A 20,537-nucleotide genomic window follows, 5' to 3' on the forward strand; every position below is an offset into this window, starting at 1 on the left:
AACAATCCACATGCACCCAAACTTGTGCTCTGGTCGCAGGAAAAGGTATTTTTGTGTTGTAGTACTGAGATGCAAGTTCACGAGCACCAACGAGAGAAGTGACACTTCGTCATGCATAATACCGCAATTAGAATCTTATGCATACTACAGCACAGTGATTGGATTGAATGAGCTTTAAGTCATGAATAAATGTAGAAACTGTTGACGTCAGCATGTTCGACCAGCCCATACTGGAGCCAATCAGCACTCCTGATCTTGCCGGTGGTACCCGATGACGTCAGATTTTGTGATGTTGCTCTGACTTTGCTTTTCAAACCGGAAGACAGAAATCGCTTAGAAAAATGCAAAAATAACTCATTACAAATTATAAATAAAATTAATGAGTACCTTTAGTGTTTTCAATGATGTGCAGCCTATACATATCTGTTCACAGCTCAAAAAATGTGTTCTGGGGTTTCATGACCCTTTAATGTCCCAAATGTCCTCTTTGTAACATTCTTTTTCGACCATAAAATAACCAAAATGGAACGTCCCCCTAAAGTCATATAAGGAACCTTGAACTGCAGTTCTTTCATTACCAAAAGAGGATGTTTTAGGAACATCCCGAATGTTCTGTAAAGGTTCTGAATTTTCGTCACCTTTAGAGAACTTTTAGGGAACATTGCGCAAGGTCTTGAGAACGTCGCCTTCTACGTGGGTATTGTATTCACATGTTTTATGATACATTTAATGTAACTTCAATTATGCCATGTTTAGTGTCTATGGGTTCATATCGAGATGATTTAAATTCTTGTGTATACGATATGTCGATACCTGTGCAACACATCAGTATTACAAGAATCTTCAATAGTTCTTCTTCAACAAATCAGCCAGTTTAAAAATGCCCAGACAAGAGGAATGTTGTCGCCCGGAAATTCAACCTTCTCATTGGTCAGGTCAACCCTAAGAGGTGTGACTTTAACCAGAGGTTAAAAGACAGCGCACAATGCTCCTCCCTCTCTCTCTTGCTTCGACGGACTGATCTCTTCAGGTCAAGGCCTGTAGTCCTAAACCTACACCTCAGTCATGTGCTCATCTAGAAGGGATAATGTACTCTTTTCTAATACAAGAGTCAAATTAACAGCTTAGGTTGTTTCATATTTCTTCATCCAATGCAGAAGATATTGATTACGACTTCGGACCAAACCATCAAGGATTTCTCAGCCTGCAGACCCGATGCTCCTCAACAGAGTAAAGGCATTTTGCAAGTATTGTACATTTGAACACTAAACAGCAATTTAGAACTAATTTATGAACCACCTTTGTTAGCAAAGGTGCTTTATTACTGAGAAAACTGATGGTCTTTTCCAGATTGTTTTTGGCTTTTTCCCATAACTCCACTTCCTGTCCCACTTCAGGTTCAACTCTATCATTGCTAATTTTTACCTATGTATGTTTGTGACCTGCGTGTTTGTTATGTGTTTGTTAGTTTAGTTATGTGTTCGTGATTTAGTTAATAAAACTTGTACACAATACATATTTGGTTCTGACTCTCTGTCTGCAATAAATTGCCTCTTAAATGATCAGATCTTATTACCTGCTCTGTGAATGCTTATTACAAAGCACTGTAAATGCTAAGAAAGACTTACTTTTCTGTGGCCATGAAAAATACCATTCTCTTATAATTAATTAATAATCAATACTGTTTTCCCAGGATGAACTGATTTATTGATTGTAATTTTAATGTAGCTACATCAAGTTAATCTGATTAACCGATTCAAATATTCATAATTGACCATAATTAATAATCATAATGAGGGATAATTATTAATATTCCCCCTTGGAGTTAATTCACTCCAACATTTTTTTTTTTTTTTATCAGTTAATGATGGTAAAACAATTTATGTATAAATCACAATCAAAGTGGGGTTCTTATTTTATTTTAAGGAGAAACAGACTCTCTCTCTCTCTCTCTCTCTCTCTCTCACACACACATACACACATCAGTTTAACAGCACAGATTCTGTTTGATCCCCCATCATCAAATCTTGTTTCAAAAGAGGTGATCATCTTTAAATAGCTCTTGGCTCATAATTATGTGTAAACACTTTCCATTAATTGTTTTAAGCACTAATACATCATTTATTTACAAATCATTAAACTGCTTCAAACAGAGTGCTGGTGGTGTATATTTAGTAAAAACATGCTGGGCGGCTCAATAGGAACCCTGTGATTGATGGCTCTCTTGTTGAAGGACAGGCTGATATTATTCCACTTACTTAGATATATTGCTAATGCTTAGGCAGCGAAAATGTCCATCTTTGTCACATGCCTTCGGGTTATTTCACAGTAATTGATGGGACTTTTTTCTCTCGTTGCCTATAACAGTTTGGAAGCGTACCCTCAATAAACCAACTATTTACGACCATCAGTGTTCAGTTCTGTATAATGTTGTATATGATATACTTCTCATTCCCGCTAGCATCTTGCAAATGGAAAGCTTGTATCGCTCAAGGACAAACTTTCAGTGAAACTGCCATGGTGATAAGACATCTCCATGGCAACAGTAAATCTCTGCAAATCGTGTCTGATCTCTGGGGTTTGTTGGGGGAAACAGAGCTGGTAAGGGGGGGATGCCGTAATGGACCCCGTGCCATTGAATGATGCATCTGGAATTGGCTCTGCGTCTATGGAAAACTACGGGTCTCGGATGACTATGATAAGAGTGTCAAAATCTGAGAGGAAGATGAAGAGATTAAAATTATATATCGGTAAGGTTTCTCCTTCAAAAGTGAGTTTAAAGTGGGATTACTTTATCTTGCTCACTATCAACCTTTTCTGACATCACATTTCTCATCCTTACCTGGAAAACAGAGATGAAAGTAAGGAAAAAGTTAGAAATGCAGCATTATAATGTTAAGTGGAGATGATGGTGCTTTGCTCAGATGTGCTGACTGATGTTGAAGGCAAGACACTACAGGTGAATGGGGTAAAACCTTTAACATTATATCACCACACTTCAACAGATGATAAATCACAGTACGTAAAGACAATTGCTTTGTATTGCAAGTTTTCTAAAATGTTATGTAAGATGCAGATGAGCTGAACATTGGATAAAGCCAGGTTAAAATTTCATTTTGTTGATATATTGAAAGTTAAATGTTTTTACTGAGGGGATTTTGGATATCTCTTTTTATCACTCTATAAATCAGAAAGAACTTTCAACAGACCATTTTTGTTTTTTAAAAGTTATATATGTATCAACCCCACTGAAAGTTTGGCATATGTACGTGTTACTGAAGTGGAAATTTTTGGATCAGTGTATAAGGGGAAAATAAAGAAAATGTAACAAAACAAGAAAACATAACAAAACATAAACAAACAGATATGTATCGTAATTGAAATCTACATATGCAAATATATAATGTAATAAACCAGGCCCAGATTGGGACTCATTTTCAGCCCTGGAGTTTCATGCCTTAGACCGGCCCACTTTAATTCACGACTGACTATATTAAAATGATGTAATTAAAACCTCAGTATATAAGTCTGCCATAGTGCACTGTTCTCTACAGCCTTGTAAATAATTGGATTTTTCAAAAATATCTTCAAATACCCATGATAGATTCAAATTTGATATAGAGTTATTTTTATAGTTATAATAATGATTTTATAATGTGCACCATTGATTAATTCTCTAGCCATCTAGTGGCTGTAGTTAAAAATTCATGTTATTTTAATTTTAATTTAATTAAGTGTTTGCTTTCCAGTAGATGGCAGCAATCATCCACTAAACCCAGGCACATTTTTCATGTCTATCACTATGAATGAAATTTAGAAATGTAGATCTTTATTAAAGTGGATTTAACATACAATTTTGCTATTTTATATAAATGTATATACTTAAATTATTACAAATTGAGACAAATAAATAACACCAAATACCATAAATCCTACAAAATTGCACAACTTTACAGTAAAATATTAAAGTAGGCTATTACGTTTGTTAAAAAAAAAAAAGTTACATGTTACAAAATCACATTTTACTGTCTGGTTAAGCTAGATGGACAGAAAAATGAATATTGTTGGCCAATGTGTAATAGCATAGCAAGCAACATAACATAAGTGATAGGCCATATTTTATTATTTGCCTACTATTATTACGATATGAGTAAGCTGCATACATACCTTTATCTTTATCTTTTGCATGTCTTCCCCTCTTCCTTTTTATTTATTTACGTTACTTAAATCGGCCTCCGGTGGCTTAGACCTTTTGCCTTACCATAATTTAGCGTTGATTTAGAACTTGTCCCGCTGTCCCTACAGACGTCACCTCATCCCTTCTTCTCGTATACTTTTGAGTGAGTTGTCTTCTCCGAGCGCACACTCCGAGTCCCTCCAGACCAGGTTAATTTACACACCGAGTGACATGAATTTCATTGACGTTGCGTGCAAATGAGTGGTAAAAACCCGATCGCGCATTCGTTTGTTTGTTTTTTCTCGCGCGGGTGCCCCGTGCCGCCCTGGGCCGTCCAAGTTAGGCTACTCAGCTTAGTACATTTGGCCGCGTCCACAGTTTCTAGAGCATCCATATTTCAACCCAGTGCCATGACAACACCGGCCCTCGCGGCCAAATAAACTGACCAGCCCACCGGGAATTCTCCCGGTGCTCCCCATTAGCTAATCCGGGCCTGTAATAAACAAAAACACTTAGATGTGTCTGAAAGAAGACATGCTATGGAAGCAAAATATCTTAACATCTCAAAACTGACCAGTGCATTAATTTTTTTTTTTTTTTTTTTGTAATGTCTTGCCTTAAAGCAGATTAAGAGCCATTTAACATGGAGAGGAGAGAGTTTTGTTTGCATTACAAATACTGGATGGATGGATGGATGGATGGATGGATGATCAAATGTTCCAGTACAAAAGACAGATAATTACGCATCTCAGTGGCATGCGCCTCCTCAACTGATAATTACAAAAGCACTTTTTTTGTCTTAACAACCAGACATGCTGTTCTTTGAAAAGCATCTGTCTCATGCTCAAAGAGCCCTAATCTCTGAAATGTTAGTAGGTCTTCTTTGATCCCAAAACGATACATAATTACCATCTGAAATTCATCTTCACTTTAAAACAACACTAGCTCCCAGCTCTATGACCACTGGCAGAGGCTTGAGACTGGAGTTCTGGGAACTGAAGCTCTATTCAAATGTGTAACGGCACAGTTTAACTGCTTTATTAGTGCAGATATTTTTAGAATAGTTCTGTATATGTCTTTATTGACTTTAATTATATTACTTTGCATTATAAATATGTTTCATTACACTGTTTTGTTTTTTCTTTTTGCATTACAGTGATGCAAATGGCATTGTGACATTCACTTTATTACATTTTCTGCTCATAATAATTCATTTCTGTCTGTGCTGCATGCAGATCGAAAAACAGGGCTGGATTGAGGTCGTTTTGAAGAAGATCAGAGCTTGGGCATTTCTTCGGGCACTGCAGAGGTTGATTTTTATTAAAACGAACAGTTTTTTTTTTTTTTTATAAAGGTCATACTAAAACTCTCTTGGAAACTTTTTTCCATGCCTTCATTATTATCTTTTGCTACTTTTTTTTTTTTGTCCCAGACCAATATGACTTTCAATATTGGTCTCTAAGTAAATAAATAATTTCTAAACAAATTATTATTATATCATGTATCAATGATTTAATAATACTGTTTTATCAAAAGTTAGTGTACTTATTTACCAAGGCAACAACACGTTTAGTGAAGAGCATACATGAGATTAAATACATCAAAGAAACATTAAGGTAAATATCACTTGTGAACAATATTTTTATTGAGAATAATTTCCAAGCAAGCTTGAAAAGCATGAAAATGTTATTTACGTATATTTACAATCTGTAAAATGATGGCTCCATCTTGCTAAGGCTAATACCATAGCCATTTTTTTCGGAATATGTTTAAAATCTAATTTCCATCAGCTTTCTGTTATGCTATTTTTTCGCCTTCTCAATTATTTCTTCCTTGTGGTTCTCCATTGACATAATCAGCAGGATACTGATGAAGCTGCAGTCACTACTGCAGGTCTCATTATTGCCTCTCAGTTCCAATCTATAATATAGTTGAATATTGCTGCAATTTTACTTCTGATTTACAGATATCCAACTCAAACAGCTCAAACAGCTCTCTCTCTCCCCCTCATGCATTCAATAAAATGTTGCCTTTCCTCTGGAGAATGACAAAAGGCATGGAGGTTTATTAGCCACTGATTTCTCTAGTCTAGTCCAAAAAGCAATTCAAATTCAAGTACACATTAACATTTAAAAACCCTCTCTGGATCACTCCTCTTTTTAGTAGTATCCTTAAACAGCCAATGTAATCTCAAGGCAATAGAGGAAATTTTTCCAATTTTTCACATATTCTGAAAGCAGAGTCAGTGGTTAATACTGTTTTCATGAATGTACATTTGATCAGAGTCATGACTCATCAGACAGAATGACGTCCTGTTTCAACAGTTTCATAATCATAGCTTCATGTCACACTACAGCACATGTCTTGCCCACATGTCGTACCTGCAGAGATGGTCCAAACCGCCGTGATTTTGGCCCGTGCGCGGGAGCGGGAGTTTGACCGATTGTGACGGATGGGATTCCGGATGGCCACATAACGGTCCAGGGAGATAGCGCACAGGTGCATGATGGAGGCGGTGGAAAAGAGAACATCCAAGTAGATCCACATGGGACAGAGTGATGCAGGGAGGGGCCAGGAGTAATCTGAAGAGGAGAAACACATTCAGAAAATCAAACTGAAGGAATAAAACTGACAACATTCTCTGTTGAATACTAATGTGACCTGTAAGATAATTTAATTGGCTTTGTCCACTTAGCTCAAGTGAGTGATTTCAATGGAAAGGATGAGTGTGATGAGCTCATGAAAACAGCACAAGACAGTCTTTCTGTTGGTGATGAAAAGCAGTTTAATTTATACAATACTCTAGAAATTAATTTCAACAATAATGTAGTCTGTCTGTCTGTCTATCTATCTATCTATAAGCTTGTCTGCCTATCTATCAGCTTGTTTGTCTGTCCATCCATCCATCCATCCTGAAGAGTAAGTTCAGTTCTATAAGTGCAATAGAGTTGACTCACTCTGCGAGCAGTCAGGCAGAAAATGACCATCCACCATTCACCAGACTGAAACTGTAAAGTTCATTGTTAACACTCCTGGCACTTTGTACAGGACACACACAGACACAAACCATGAAGGGAAGAAAAATGTTGAATTAATAATACATTTATAGAAATTTGCAGTTATTGGCAGGTACTTTCTTATTTTTAGGCCTTTCACTTTCACATTCACAAGTTCGAAATGAAGCATAGCAGTAAAAGCCAAAAGAGCCAACACAAATGAAGTGCCACAAAGAAAATAGACTTTCAAGGGAAGAGGAAATGAGGTAGAAAAATATAGAGAAAAGAAATGGTGAGAGAATAACAAGAGGAGGAGATGCAGAATATGGCATGCATGAAGAGAGAGGAAGTGAAGGGAAGAATGGTCATATACGTGGGTGAATGAATATACAGAGCTTGTGAGCAAAAACAGATAAAGAGCATCAATCACCAAAACAAAGAGTACACAATCACACACCTGAGTTTCAGAAACAGCACTCTTCATCAGAACTCACTCAGGTTTGATATTGGATTGTTACCTCAGCAGAGCCACAGTATTACATTAGTTTCCCTGTGTGTGTTGCGTTTACTGTGTTCTTTCAAAGTGATTGAAAACCTGTGGTTTCCATACAGTTCAAGTCATGCTCAAAAACAGATTCTGTGAATTTCTCTGCAGAAGAAAATATCAGTTTTTGGGCTTCAGCTAAAATTCAGTCTGATGCATGCAGCAGCATGGGAGATAAACATGAGTAAATAACATTATTTCAGCTTTGAAAAACTCCCACGCTCTCCTGCCTTCACTATCTATTGAGGAATAAAAACAAGTCTGGGTGACACACTAGCTAAAGATAGACGCCTTTTACTATGAACATGAGATGCAGACATGTGACTGGAACTATAGAGACTACTATTTTAATTATTAATTTAAAATTAAATTAATTTTAGAATATATTTTAATTACCACCATGACAGCAACATAGTGTCGGCCCAGATCTGGCCCACGTCTGGTCCACGTGTAATCTACACGTTGCTGTCTGGGCAAAACTTAAAACCACACAAATTCGATTTTTTTTTAAACTGTATTTAGACTAAATTAAATTGAATTTATGTCCCAAATTTCAATAAGAGAGTTTCAGATATTGCAATAATAAAGTCTTCAGAGCTTGTTGATCAACATTTTCAGAAGGTTAAGCGCCTCATTTCAATGACTATTTATTGAAAAGAAAAAAAAATGAGTTTCAGGTCTTATTTTTATACCCCATTTCATGGAAAGTGCCTAGAGCATAGGCTGATAGAGAGAGGGCTTAGAACAGGGCTTATGATATGAAGAGATGAAGGTCTTTTTAGAGAATATTAAGATGGGGACACTGTTTGATGTAGCGGTATGCATCATGGCATAAATAAAAATCAAAGTCTTGCTGAAAGATGCACAAAAAGGAAAATACACAACTGAACGAATAAATGGTCAATCACTGGCAGGCATAAGAGGTGCTTATGAATAGACTATGAGAGATGAAGAACGTCATCTCTTTCTCCTCCCTGAGGCTTCTACCAGCTGTGGCTTTATTTCATAAAGCTCAAACAAGAGATGCCGCATCAAAACCAGAGGCTAATTAATAATCCATTAATATCAAATGGCTGTGGATGTGTGTGTGCTGTCTATGAGATGCATGCATCTGTGTTTGTGCTTGTGACTGAAAAGGAAACAGAAACAATGAAGGGCAAAGACTCGATTTAAAACCCTTTAGACAGTTTGTCTAATTGGAGTTGCTCATCGGTACAAGCTCAGGGGATGCCCTAATTACTGAAGGGTAATACTCAGCGTTTAATACTCAGACCCAACAAAAACCTGACAAATTCCCTCAAATCCATTGAGTGTTTGTGCCTTTGCTCAGATGAAAGCCAAACGTTATCGGGCCATGCAGGATAATAGCCTGATTTGGCTGAAGGACACCTTAGAAAGCAGTGAGTGTGAATGAGTGTGTGTGTGTGTACCGACTTAACAAAATTTGTACCCAGAAGTGAGCTAAATCTGGCAAAACCTTCTTTTTGGGACGTCGTCATTTGTAAGAATGTTATAAAATACAGTCAATTCAAGGGATAGTTCACCCACAAATGAAAATTCTGTCATTATTTACTCACCCTCATGTTGTTATGAACATGTTTGAAGAATTTTGGTAACTAAACTGTTTTGGTTTTGTTGGATTAACATTGTATGGACAAAAAACACAATGGGAAACTAATACTGAAACTATTTGGTTATCAACATCCTTCAAAATATCTTTTTTTGAGTTCAGCAGAAGAAGGAAATGCATATAGGTGAGTAAATTATATTTTTAATTGTAAAAATGCAGGACATTTTCTGATAGGGTTAAGTTTAGGTTATATTTATGACAAATTATATACAAATAGCACAAAATTTAACCATACAGCCTGACAACATTAACAATGAATACACACACAGGCGAACAGCACCGCCACCTTAAAAGCTTTGCCTTTTGACCATCAGCACAAGATTTCAACAAGCTGAGTGACAAATCTTAGCAAAGACTTGACTCTAGAGTCCCACATTTTGAAATGCATTTCATGTAAGTACAGATTTGAGCTGGATGCCGAAGAAATGACCACTGAGGGCATGATTATATGCGTCACTCTGTCACCATGTTGAAAAAGAAAAGAAAAAAAGTCCATGATATTTGCCTAAGGCAAGAAGGAAAATCACTGTAATGTCACAAGGAGTATGTCTGCATGTGTGTTTGTGTAGGTAGATGGATAATTACAATACCGCTGGCTCACCCCGCTTTCCCTGACCCTTCCTGAACTCATCCTCTGCCTCGTTAAGCAGCCCTGAATCTATCAGACTAATTAATCACCCCCTCCTTGCCCACACACACCTCTCTCTCTCTCTTCCTCTCTACCTGTTTGTACTGAAAACAACTCAAAATATGATGAGTTCACAGAAAAATGAAAATTCTTCCATAATCATCTTCATTTTAAACCTGTATGACTGGATGAATGTTTTGAAGAATGTTAATGCCTTTTTTCCACAAATCATGCAGTGAACAGGAGCTATCAAAAAAAAAATAAATAAATAAAAAATCATAAAAGTTTCAGAAAAATAGCACCTATAGATATTAGACTAGTCTTCTTAATTCAAAATCTAATTTGTACTTGCACATATTCAAACTTGCATTGTCGTAATTTGATAGGATGCACAATACATGATGACATTGTATTATTGTATTTTTTTTAAACAATTTATTATACAATTCAGGCTCTTTGGAAAAACAAGTCTGTGGCAACATTTCTAAAAAAAATTACATCTTGCAGGTTATGTGACACTCAAAGTGAAATATCTAGTAAGTGCCAATTTGTGATTTTTTTAACGAAACAGATTAATGTGAATATGGCAACATTTTTATGTTGTTTACATAATTGTTACATTATATTGTATGTATGACAAGAGAGAGAGAGTTGTGCTAATAATGCTCTATTGCATTTGAAAAACATCCCACCTACACTACATCCTACCTGATAGTGTTTAAAAAGTAAACATGAGATAAAAACCCATTTGCTGAAGCAAACCATCAGATTATATCTTAAGGTTACAGCACAGTACAAAAGATTTGACAATTAGCAGAGCCCCTGTACTCATCTTGGCTTTTAGGCCTTGATCATTATCAACACCACTGTGCCTTTGAGAATCACAAATGGCTCTTTTGTTAAAGGGATAGTTCACCTAAAAATGAATATTCTCTCATCATTTACTCAGTTCCAAAACCTGTATGAATTTCTTTGTTCTGCTGAACACAAAGGAAGATATCTGGAAGAATGTCAATAACCAAACAGATCTCGCGGGGGGGCATGTGGTGGTCTTTTTTCCAAATATCTTCTTTGGTGTTCAGCAGAAGAAAGAAATTCATACAGGTTTGGAGGTGAGTAAATGATGTCAGAATTTTCATTTTTGAGTGAACTATCACTTTAAGGAAGAGAGGGTTGGAAGTGTCACAGACACGTCAGGTTCCACCTCTCTTCCTTACCCACGCACTCAATCACCAGCATACTAATCACCGCCACCTGAAGATCATCAGCACCATTATCACCACCACTATAAAGCCACCACACTCACACACACTCACTGTCCGGTCTTGTTTGCACTACAGCACATGTATGCTTACCTTAAGGACTCCCAACGACATACTTACCTGCTCCAGCGATCCCCTTCATCTCCTTCGTCTCCTGTTCTCCTCGTGTGCCTACCTGCCTGTGTGTGTGAGTGTCTCCACCGTCTCCCTCCAGTGCATCTCTGCTTCAGCTTCTGCAAGTTTGAAAAGGACAGTATTACATTCCATTCATCTCTCAAGAACCACATATCTGCTTACTATCACTCAGTGCTCTGCTTATTGTGCAATAAACTCACCTGGTTTGCTTTTACATCTGTCTCCGTGTCTCTGTACGTAACAGAAGACCGGACCATAACAACTTCACAGCATGAGCACCAACGATCCATTTCAAGAGCTCGTGGACGCGCTGCGCCGAGCACTCACACCACAGCCATCATCATCGTCATCCATCAACGCGGCTGCTTCCGCACCCACCATCACCGCTTCTTCCCCAGCATTCACTGCCAGTCCCATGGCCAAACCGGCGCCCTACAGTGGATCGGCGGAGGAATGCAGTGGATTCCTTCTCCAATGCGAACTGGTCCTGGAGATGCAGCCGCACCTCTACACTACCGACACAGCAAAAATAGCATTTATCATTTCGCAACTGCAAGGTAAGGCCCTGCAATGGGCAGACTCCCTGTGGACACAGAAGGGCCCTGTTGTCAAGTCTTACACGGCGTTCGTCTCTCACTTCCGTGAGGTCTTCGGGAAACCTCTGGCGGACTCTTCGACTGGTGAGAAACTCTATAATCTGAAGCAAAGAAATCTATCTGTTAACGATTATGCCTTGCAGTTCCGAACGCTTGCTGCCACCAGCGGATGGAATGAACAAGCCCTCATCACTACTTTCCGTCAGGGGTTGGAACCCAACGTGCGGCTGCATCTCGCTGCATACGAGGACTCGATGGGACTAGAACGCTTCATCCAACTCGCCATCCGCGTGGGTTCTCGTATGCAGTCGTGTCTCTTAGAGCACCAGGGCCAGTCATCCACCACCAACCTCCTCCGTCGGTCCGAGCCCGTCAGCCCTCCAGAACCAGCCACCGAACCCATGCAAATAGATCATTCACGTCTCACACCTAAGGAAAGACAAAGAAGGCTGACCCTGAACCTATGTTTATATTGTGGATCTCTAGGGCATGCTATCTCTACATGCCCATCTCGTCCTCCTCGGCCCGTGGTGAGTGCGATTTTTTTTTTTTTTTTTTTTTTTTTTTTTTTTTTTTTTTTTTTTTTTTTTTTTTTTTTCCCTCCATTCAGAAAATGAAACCACTCACTACTATTGTAATTCTTACTGCTGCAAATGCCTCTATTCCAGTGGTGGCGCTCCTCGACTCAGGGTCAGCAGGAAATTTCATCTCAGGAACCCTCTGTCGTCAACTCAAGCTCAAGATCTCCCCGTCTCCGACTAGCTATCAAATCCACTCCATCACGGGCAAACCCCTGAGCCGTAAGAACATCCGTCATTGTGTGGGACCTCTTCAACTCTGTGTCGGCATTCTGCATACGGAGAATATACATCTGCTGGTTCTGGAGGAATCCACCGCTGACGTGGTTCTAGGGCGCCCGTGGCTGGAACAACACAACCCCACCATCTCTTGGCGCACGGGCGAAGTCCTGAAGTGGGGCGACCACTGCTTCCCAGACTGTTTCCCAGCGCTTCCCGTTCCGAAATCTCCACGCTCCAAGTCTCTCGCCATCAATGCCACGTCCATCGAAAGCCCTGTAGAGAAGCGCTCTGTGGATGTTCCCCCGGACTACGCCCCCTTCAGTGACGTCTTCTGCCCGCAACGCGCCTCCAAGCTTCCTCCACACCGGCCATGGGACTGTGCCATCGATCTGCTACCGGGTGAGCCAGTGCCCAGGGGACGCATCTACCCCCTATCACTACCGGAGGAGAAGGCCATGGAGGAATACATCAAGGAGGCACTCGAACAAGGTTACATCCGCCCGTCTACTTCCCCTGCTGCTTCAAGCTTCTTTTTTGTGGCTAAGAAGGACGGAGGCTTGAGGCCCTGCATTGATTACCGTGCCCTCAACAAGATCACTGTCAAATTCCGCTACCCACTTCCCCTCGTCCCAGCGGCCCTGGAACATCTCCGCGGTGCCACTGTGTTCACTAAGTTGGACCTCCGCAGTGCGTACAACCTCGTCCGGATACGTGAGGGGGACGAGTGGAAGACCGCCTTTGTCACGCCCACCGGACACTACGAGTATCTCGTCATGCCGTATGGCCTGGTCAACGCCCCCTCCGTATTCCAGGACTTCATACACGAGGTGCTCCAGGAGTTTCTCCACAAGTTCGTACTGGTATATATTGATGACATCCTCATCTACTCCCGGAGCTTGGCCGAACATCGCCACCACGTTGCGGAGGTCCTCCAACGCTTACGGCAATTTCATCTCTTCCTTAAAGCGGAAAAATGCTCCTTCCACCAGCCCTCTGTCCATTTCCTGGGGTATATAATTGATCACAGTGGCATCCGGATGGACGAGGGGAAGGTCTCCGCTATCCAGTCCTGGCCCATTCCATCAACAATCAAAGAACTCCAACGTTTCCTAGGTTTCTCCAACTTCTACCGCCGATTTATCAAGAACTACAGTACCATCGTCAGTCCACTCACCAACCTACTCCGTCATCAGCCCAGGTCTGTGTCCTGGTCCCCACAAGCCACCAACGCCTTCGAGACCCTTAAAAGAGCCTTCACAACCGCTCCCCTCCTCGTCCACCCTAACCCAGATCTCCCATTCGTCATGGAAGTGGACGCCTCCACCACCGGAGTGGGAGCGGTTCTTTCACAGCAGCAGGGGACACCAAGTAGACTCCATCCATGCGCCTTCTTCTCCCGCAAGCTCAACCCGGCGGAGGTCAACTATGACATCGGTGACCGCGAACTCCTGGCCGTCAAACTTGCCCTTGAGGAGTGGAGGCATTGGTTGGAGGGGGCTACTCATCCCTTTCAAGTTCTCACTGATCATAAGAATCTAGAATATCTGAAAGCTGCCAAAAGGCTCAACCCTCGTCAAGCTCGCTGGGCCATGTTCTTCTCAAGGTTCAACTTCTCAATCTCTTATCGCCCTGGTTCTAAGAATACCAAAGCTGACGCCTTGTCGCGTCTCTACTCCCCTGAAGAAAAGCCTGAAGTTCCTGAAACAATTCTACCGGAGTCCATCTTCGTAAACCCGATCCAGTGTTCCGAGGAAACCATGCCCTCCTCCAATGCCTCCACACGCACTCCGCCGGGTTGCCCCCAAGGCTTGCAATACGTCACACGGGCACGTCGCACTCCACTCCTGCACAATACCCACTCTTCACTTGGCACTGGCCACCCGGGGGCCAATGAGACCCTCTCGTTGCTTAAACAACGCTTCTGGTGGCCCAACATGGCCAACGATGTCAGGAGGTACGTGCAGGGCTGCAGGGAGTGTGCCATTTCAAAGAGCCCACGCCATCTTCCCACCGGCAAGCTTCTTCCTCTGCCCGTTCCTGAGAGACCCTGGTCACACCTGGGAGTGGACTTCGTCACTGACCTCCCTGAGTCTGACGGTCACACATGCATCCTGGTGGTAGTAGACCGCTTCTCAAAGTCCTGCCGTCTGATACCCCTGGAGGGTCTACCTACCGCCATGGCCACTGCTAAGTTGATGTTTAACCATGTGTTTCGCTATTACGGAATTCCTGACGGAATTCTCCGACAGAGGACCCCAATTCATCTCTCACGTTTGGAAAGCCTTCTTCTCCCTCCTGGGTGTGACCATCAGCCTGTCATCTGGGTACCACCCTCAGTCGAACGGGCAGACGGAACGGAAGATTCAGGAAATAGGCCGCTTCCTGCGTACCTTCTGTCACGGCCACCAGAACTCCTGGAACCAGTACCTGGGTTGGGCCGAGTACGCACAGAACTCCCTCCGCCAAGCCACAACTGGACTAACACCCTTCCAGTGCGTACTCGGCTACCAACCCCCACTGTTTCCCTGGGATGGGGAACCCTCCAACGTCCCTGCAGTCGACTACTGGTTCCGGGAGAGCGAGAGGGTTTGGGACTCAGCTCACCACCAACTGCAGAGAGCCCTGCGCAGACGCAAGATGGCAGCCGACCTTCGGCGCTCCGACGCTCCAGTATACCAACCGGGGCAGAAGGTCTGGCTGTCCACCAGGGACATCAGGATGCGTCTGCCCTGCAAGAAGCTGAGTCCCCGCTTCATTGGCCCGTTCACCATCCTTCGGCAGATCAACCCCGTCACCTACCGACTCCAGCTCCCTCCACAGTACAGTAGGATTCACCCCACATTTCATGTATCACTGCTGAAACCTCACCACCCTTCTGTTGTTCCCTCCACAGAACCTGACGTGACAGCCGCCGAGCCCCCCTTCCACTCATCCTGGAGGACGGCACAGCTTACGTGGTTCGAGAGATCCTGGACTCCCGGTGCCGTGGTGGTCGACTCGAGTATCTCGTCGACTGGGAAGGCTATGGCCCCGAGGAACGCTCATGGGTCCCCAAGAATGATATCCTTGATCCTATTCTGTTACAGACCTTCCACACCAACCACCCAGACAGACCTGCTCCACGCCCCAGAGGAAGACCACCACGACGTCGGGGTCCGCGGCCCTCAGGAGCGGGCCGTGAGAGGGGGGGTACTGTCACAGACACGTCAGGTTCCACCTCTCTTCCTTACCCACGCACTCAATCACCAGCATACTAATCACCGCCACCTGAAGATCATCAGCACCATTATCACCACCACTATAAAGCCACCACACTCACACACACTCACTGTCCGGTCTCGTTTGCACTACAGCACATGTATGCTTACCTTAAGGACTCCCAACGACATACTTACCTGCTCCAGCGATCCCCTTCATCTCCTTCGTCTCCTGTTCTCCTCGTGTGCCTACCTGCCTGTGTGTGTGAGTGTCTCCACCGTCTCCCTCCAGTGCATCTCTGCTTCAGCTTCTGCAAGTTTGAAAAGGACAGTATTACATTCCATTCATCTCTCAAGAACCACATCTGCTTACTATCACTCAGTGCTCTGCTTATTGTGCAATAAACTCACCTGGTTTGCTTTTACATCTGTCTCCGTGTCTCTGTACGTAACAGGAAGAGGAAAGCAAATGTCTTTGTTGATTTTCAACTCTACAGTCATTTAGGGATAAATACATTAAGAATGACTTGCACATGCTGTTTGCATTGGTTTAGTGCCACTATTATTCACTTTTCTTTAACATCTTTAATTGTGCTCGACTCTACCACACATCTGGATATACAGTATGCCTTGTAATAATGCTGTTCTCCATCATTTGATGAATAACTGCTCTCACGATAAACAGAAAACGTACATCTCTTTTTCTTTAGCAAGGATAATTGCAGCAGGCAAACAGTGCTGAGTTATTTTTAATAAAGCGCAATTCATAGTCCTAATTTATGTAGAACGGAGGTGTGTTTGTGCTGAAAAGAATGACCATATTTGAATCCACACTGTGCAGTGCTATTCCAGCACAGTCAGCACCTGATTTAACAGAGCTGTGTGTGGTTATAAGACACAGGCTTTTGTTTTGAATTGAAATAGTGGAAATGCAAAAGTTTCGCAGCTCACATTTAGGAAAGTGATGACGGCTATCTATAACCATCCAAAAAGATATTACAACCCACCCTAGATGTACAATGCAGATGTATGATTAATAGAGAATAGTTAAGCAGTCATTACTGATGTGGCACAGGTGTCATATGCTTGAAGTGGCCAAGGCCCTAATGAGAATGAAATGAACAATATATTTCAGTCTACGCAGATGCTCGTCATTAGCCCTTCATGCTGCTCATTAAGTCACTCCTCTCTTTTTAGTCGTGAGCGCCGTGGCAACCTAGAGACCACCTGTGCCAGAGAACCATCAATGTTGCATTAACGGCAGCTATTGAGCTTTGAGTGTTGTTCTGGAAACACTCTTATCGTCATGGTGACATGACGCGGCGGGGGGAAAAAATGCTGGAGCTCTGATGTGGAGCCGTTTGGGAGATTTAGAGGTTTAGAGAATCATTGGGAAATTAGTGTCTGTGTGTTTTCTGATCCCATTTATTGTGGCTTTCCTAACTGTCACTCTTTGGAAAAATAAACAGGAACAATGAAGACACTCGTGTCTTTATCAGATTAAAGGATTAGCTTACTTCAGAATTAAAATTTCCTGATAATTAACTCACCCCCATGTCATCCAAGATGTTTATGTCTTTCTTTCTTCATTTGAAAAGAAATTGAGGTTTTTGTGGAAAACATTCCAGGATTTTTCTCCATATAGTGGACTTCTCTGGGGTTCAATGGGTTGAAGGTCAAAATGACAGTTTCAGTGCAGCATCAAAGGTCTCTACACGATCCCAGCCGAGGAATAAGGGTCTTATATAGTGAAACGATCAGTCATTTTCTGAAAAAAAAAAAAAAAAAGTATACTTTTTAACCACAAATGCTCGTCTTGCACCGCTCTGCGATGCACCACGCATTACGTAATCACGTTGGAAAGGTAGGGTGAAAAATTCCATCTCATTTTCTCCACCAACTTCAAAATCATCTGACATAGCTGTTTTACATTTTTTGTAAAGGCCATTTAATCTTTGCACATTCGCTCTGTAGACATGGGATCCATACTTCCACCCACGTCACGTGTGACTTTTCCAATTACGTAATGTGTGGCGCATCGCAGAGCAGTGCAAGACGAGCATTTGTGGTTAAAAAGTATATAATTTTTATTTTTTTTTAGAAAATGACCAATTGTTTCACTAGACAAGACCCTTATTCCTCGGCTGGGATCATGTAGAGCCCTTTGAAGCTGCACTGAAACTGCAATTTGGACCTTCATCCCATTGAAACCCAGTGAAGTCCACTATATTGAGAAAAATCCTGGAATGTTTTCCTCAAAAACCTTAATTTTAATTCTAAAGTGGACTAATCCTTTAATTCTCATTACCCATGGTATTCTCGCTATAACACGTGAAATGTAACAGCTAATTGCTTCATTCACTTAATTAACATTCATTAGACACATCAAGTTTATGCGTTAACTTTTTTTAATTGCTTAAAAAACTACAATAATAGGTAGCATATTTTGTTTATTTTATTACTATTTTTAGATATTAATAGCAAGCCTCTTTTAGGACCATTATTCAACAGCTTTTTTTTTTTTGCTTTTTTTGAGGAGGCACTGGCTCCATTGCATCCTAGAAATAATGGTCCTGATTCACACATACACAAATAGCTATTCTTACCTGTTCAAATAATGGGCTATTTATAAAACAGCTCTGATTACCTTTGGATTACTCAGAGCATGCTTTGTCACGACTCCAGTACGTCAGCACATTGCTGAGACTCAATGGGAGTTCCTCTCTGATTTTATCACCCCTGCTGCTTCAGATGTGATCCCTCTCTTGAGGACTTTTTTTAAAAGATCTCTGTCCTTTGTGTCAATTTCTCGCTCTCTCTGTCATCTCTCTTCTGAAAGCACTTCAGCCTCTCTGCTCTTCTCTAAGACCAGTGGAATCAGTCAGTGTTTACAAGTGATTCGGTGGAGGTTTCAGTGGTGTTACACTAAGCCTCATCACTAGTTCTAATAAGACATTCCCTCAAATGATAATGTGAAGGTGGAGAACACTATGGCTCATAACAATTATGTGACATTACGATCAGCAAATTTCAAACAGCCGCTATTAATGTAGTATGAAAAACAGGCGATAAATGTAGTTTAATTTAAGAGAGATGTTTGTATACAAATTATGATCAAATAATGAAGACAGAGCAGAAACATCCAGACCGGCTGCATTTTAAAGAGCCAATTCAGGTGGTGGGTTTGCAGTGGTGGAAAGATGCTTTACAGTCCTCAAGATGAAGAAACATGGTATGCAAATTGTGCACAGGACTAATTTTGTGGGGGCATTTATGCTGTTATGGATTTGCATATTTGCTTAAATAAATGGCACTATCAGGAGGCACAATTTGCCCCCCCTTTACTGTTATAACCCCTTTTTCATTTTTTTTAATGGCTTTTTTGCATATAAAAAAGAATTGCCAGGAATCTGAATAGGGTGGATAGATAATAGATATAAAATGACACAAGCTAGATTCAAACTCATTGCCTCCAACCGTGCAGGAGCATGAGCATTATCCACCAGGTCACTTCTCTAATGAAAGACATTTGTCCATCAGGAAATACCCTTATTCGAGTCTCTCTCAATGTGTGTGTTACTTTGTTGAATGTTTGTTTACATGCAATATTCTTTATCAGAATTTCAGTGTTAAAATACACTGCTCTGAAGTCTTGAAGTGGGGGGAGCAGCCCACAGTATTATAGTGATTAGCTTTCTTCCTCTGTGGCTGCATGTGGCCTGTGCTGAAACAATACAGAGCAGCTGCCTATTGAATCCAGCCATTATCAATTCAAAAACACACTAATTATCATCTGATCAAACAGCTTATTCTGAACAAGGCAATTTTTGCATTTTCTGAAGAAAATGCAATTGACACTTGGTGCGCAAAACTTGTCACTGCTTTACCAAGCAGTGTTCTAATCTAGGTGACTGCTTTTATGGAAATAACATCACAACATTTATTTCCATGAAGAGGTTTGTCAATGTTTGGTCAAGAATTGTATTGACAAATGCAAGAGTCAAGCACTCTGTAAAGTCTACTCCAACACATCCCAAAGACTTATAATGAATTTAATGTCTGGACGCAGAGGTGCCAATTCATGTGTGAAATTATTCTTCATGCTCCCTCTCAACCATTCTTTCACAATTTGAGCCTGATGAATCTTGACATTGTCATCATGGAATATGGCCATGATGTGTCTTCCTACAGGGTTGTTTAAAAAATGAAAAGCTACACACTCCATCAGTTAGGGTTAGAAGAACTGATGCCAAACATATAACATCCTAGAAACATAATAATCACTGCAATAATGATCTGATCATTGACTCTTAAGTATTTGCCTATTTAAGGCAACATTTTTTTTTTTTGGCCGAGCAGTGTATATTATAATAGTGTATAAATAGTACTACAATAACACTGTTATATAGTGATGCACAATATAACAGTACCATGTCAGTTAGACAAACTTATATTAGATTTCTGAATTTATTGTATCAATCAATATTGGATATTTATTTGTACAGCTCATTTCCCTTACTTTTACATTTAGATTAACTTGGTTGTGATCTAACACTTAAAGTTAATCTTTAA

The 20,537-nt window shown here is 41.1% G+C and overlaps 1 protein-coding gene across 2 annotated transcripts in view; it reads right to left on the reverse strand.

Moving 5' to 3' along the window:
- The window catches only part of htr2aa (5-hydroxytryptamine (serotonin) receptor 2A, genome duplicate a), a 68,620-nt gene that overhangs the window by 6,150 nt on the left and 41,933 nt on the right, over positions 1–20,537 (reverse strand). For both annotated transcript variants that reach the window (XM_048193586.1, XM_048193587.1), the window contains exon 3: positions 6,559–6,759. In XM_048193586.1, the coding sequence (XP_048049543.1) occupies positions 6,559–6,759 (201 nt within the window). The remainder of the gene's footprint in view (positions 1–6,558; positions 6,760–20,537) is intronic.

This window comes from Megalobrama amblycephala, linkage group LG6, assembly GCF_018812025.1.
Source record: "Megalobrama amblycephala isolate DHTTF-2021 linkage group LG6, ASM1881202v1, whole genome shotgun sequence".
Taxonomy (NCBI): Eukaryota; Metazoa; Chordata; class Actinopteri; order Cypriniformes; family Xenocyprididae; genus Megalobrama; species Megalobrama amblycephala.